The 2,002-nt window shown below is 49.7% G+C and overlaps 1 protein-coding gene across 1 annotated transcript in view; it reads right to left on the reverse strand.

Moving 5' to 3' along the window:
* The window catches only part of DDB1 (damage-specific DNA binding protein 1, 127kDa), a 26,740-nt gene that overhangs the window by 22,837 nt on the left and 1,901 nt on the right, over window positions 1–2,002 (reverse strand). Inside the window, exons 2-4 of the mRNA XM_014544541.1 lie at window positions 1,775–1,991; window positions 1,149–1,297; window positions 37–153 (exon numbers count right to left, since the gene is read on the reverse strand). Coding sequence (XP_014400027.1) covers window positions 37–153; window positions 1,149–1,297; window positions 1,775–1,991 — 483 coding nt within the window. The remainder of the gene's footprint in view (window positions 1–36; window positions 154–1,148; window positions 1,298–1,774; window positions 1,992–2,002) is intronic.

The following is a 2,002-nucleotide window of genomic DNA, read 5'->3' on the forward strand; positions in this document are numbered from 1 at the left end:
GCCCCAAACTCTCCTCAGCCAGAGGCAGCCCCGCACCTGGACGTTGCCATGGGCTCGTGTGATGATGTCGATGCTCTCACCGCTCTGCTTGTACTCCAGGATGCAGGCGTTGTATTTAGCTGTCAGGATAAACAGCAGGTCCTTGCTCTCCCCCTGAAAACCAAAATTATGCTATCAAAAGAGGTTCTTTTTAAAACAGACATTCCTGGCCAGCCTGTAAGCATCATTCTTTAAGCATGCTAACTTACTTACGTACTTTTTTCTCCCTGAAGAGAAAATCTACAGTGAGTATATAACAAACCTAAGTGCACACACTTGAAGGGTGTGCGAAAGCCCAGAACTGGAGCTGGTAAACACCTAATCCTCACTGTCATGAATCCACACCTCTCTGCTCTACGTATTTCCATATCGAGCTAATCGAAATCATCCCTTTCAATTCTGAAGATGAATGCAATGCCTTCTCTACTCTTCTCCAAGTATTTGGAGAAAGAAGGAAAACACGTGAATAACAATGAAGCTAAAATGGGTCTACAGTCTTACTTATTAACACAGACCCCCACACTGTATTTTCATCAAAGAGGCTGTAATTAAGATTCTGAGCCCACTGCTTTCTTGTTAGGTTCATTAAGGTATAATCAAGTAATATGGTGCCTCATTAAGTAAAAACATTTGAATTATAATAACAATGTGATAACTATTAACATAACAATGAATGCTTGCTATGTGCCAGGCCCCGTGTTATTAAATCATTTAATCTTCACACTATACCAGGGGATTGGATACTTTTATCCCCGTTTTGCAAACAGAAAATAAGGCTCTGGAAGGTTAAGTGACACCCCAAAGTTAGAATTAATAAGCCAGGGCTGCCCTACTCCAGAGCCAATGCCCGGAGTCACCATGGCGACCCACAGTATGGTGACCCACATTTCCAACTGCTTCCATTTCCTCTTCTCACAGAAGTCCACTTGCTCATTTTTTTTCCCTTGTCAATTTCTCCCAGTTCTAGGAAGCTTGTTCAAGAATATAAATTAACGCCAGCCATTCCAAAGGAGTCGTTGCTCTCCTAAGCCTTTCTCCACCCATCCCAAGCAATGACGTAACACAACCTAAGACCCTCTTCGTTGCTGGGCCCAGCCCAGAGCACGTACCTTGGGCCTGAAGAGCTCCATGACGGCGATCTTCCCGTACATGCCCACCTCCTTAACGGGCCGGAGCCCCTCCGCGGTGACCACATAGATCTCCAATCGCGTGTTCTTCGCAATCAGCAGGTTCAAGTCTTCCGCTGACGTGAAGTGTCCTGAAGGAACAGACAGATCCTCTCACTGCTAGAGCCACAGCTTCAGAATTCCCGCTTAATTCATACATCTCCCCAGCTCCCTCCGGCCACTCACTCCCATCTCACCAAACCCCGCACCTCAGAGTCTCACTCAGGCCATCACGAAAGCTGCTTCTCTGATCAGACTAAGAAAATCAGACCAGGAAACCTGGACAGGGCTCGGGGCAGCGTGACGATGACTGTGAACCCCCTCCCAGGGTTCTGCGCCCCCCACTTCCCTTTTCCTTTTGCGAGGGCCGCCTATCCTCTAATCGAGGGATGCTGGGCCGGAGGCTGTCCGTTTCCCTTACGCCCTTACCTAAACGTCCACAAAATCTTGACCCCACAAGCAGACCGGGTCAGAGGCGCATTCTGGGAGCTCTGCACCCAAAAACCGTCTGTCCGCACCCCCTGCCCGCCCAGCCGTGGGCCAGCCAGCACCCTCACCCACACTCTCACCGCTGCCAGCTCTCTGACAGCTGTTTGTTTTGGAATCATGAGGAGCATTTGCTGGAAGTTTGAGGTCCTCATTTTGCTGAAAACCGGGTTCAAGAGGACTGATTATTCCCTGGTCCTGGACACTCGTGAACTCAATCAACGAGGCAGACCCAGCGCGGGTCGGCCCCGCTCCCCGCCCTTCCAGCAGCGAGTAAACAACAGCCCCGGGCCAGGAGGACTCATCCCGTC

The sequence above is a fragment of the Myotis brandtii genome, unplaced genomic scaffold (assembly GCF_000412655.1).
Source record: "Myotis brandtii unplaced genomic scaffold, ASM41265v1 scaffold369, whole genome shotgun sequence".
Classification (NCBI taxonomy): domain Eukaryota; kingdom Metazoa; phylum Chordata; class Mammalia; order Chiroptera; family Vespertilionidae; genus Myotis; species Myotis brandtii.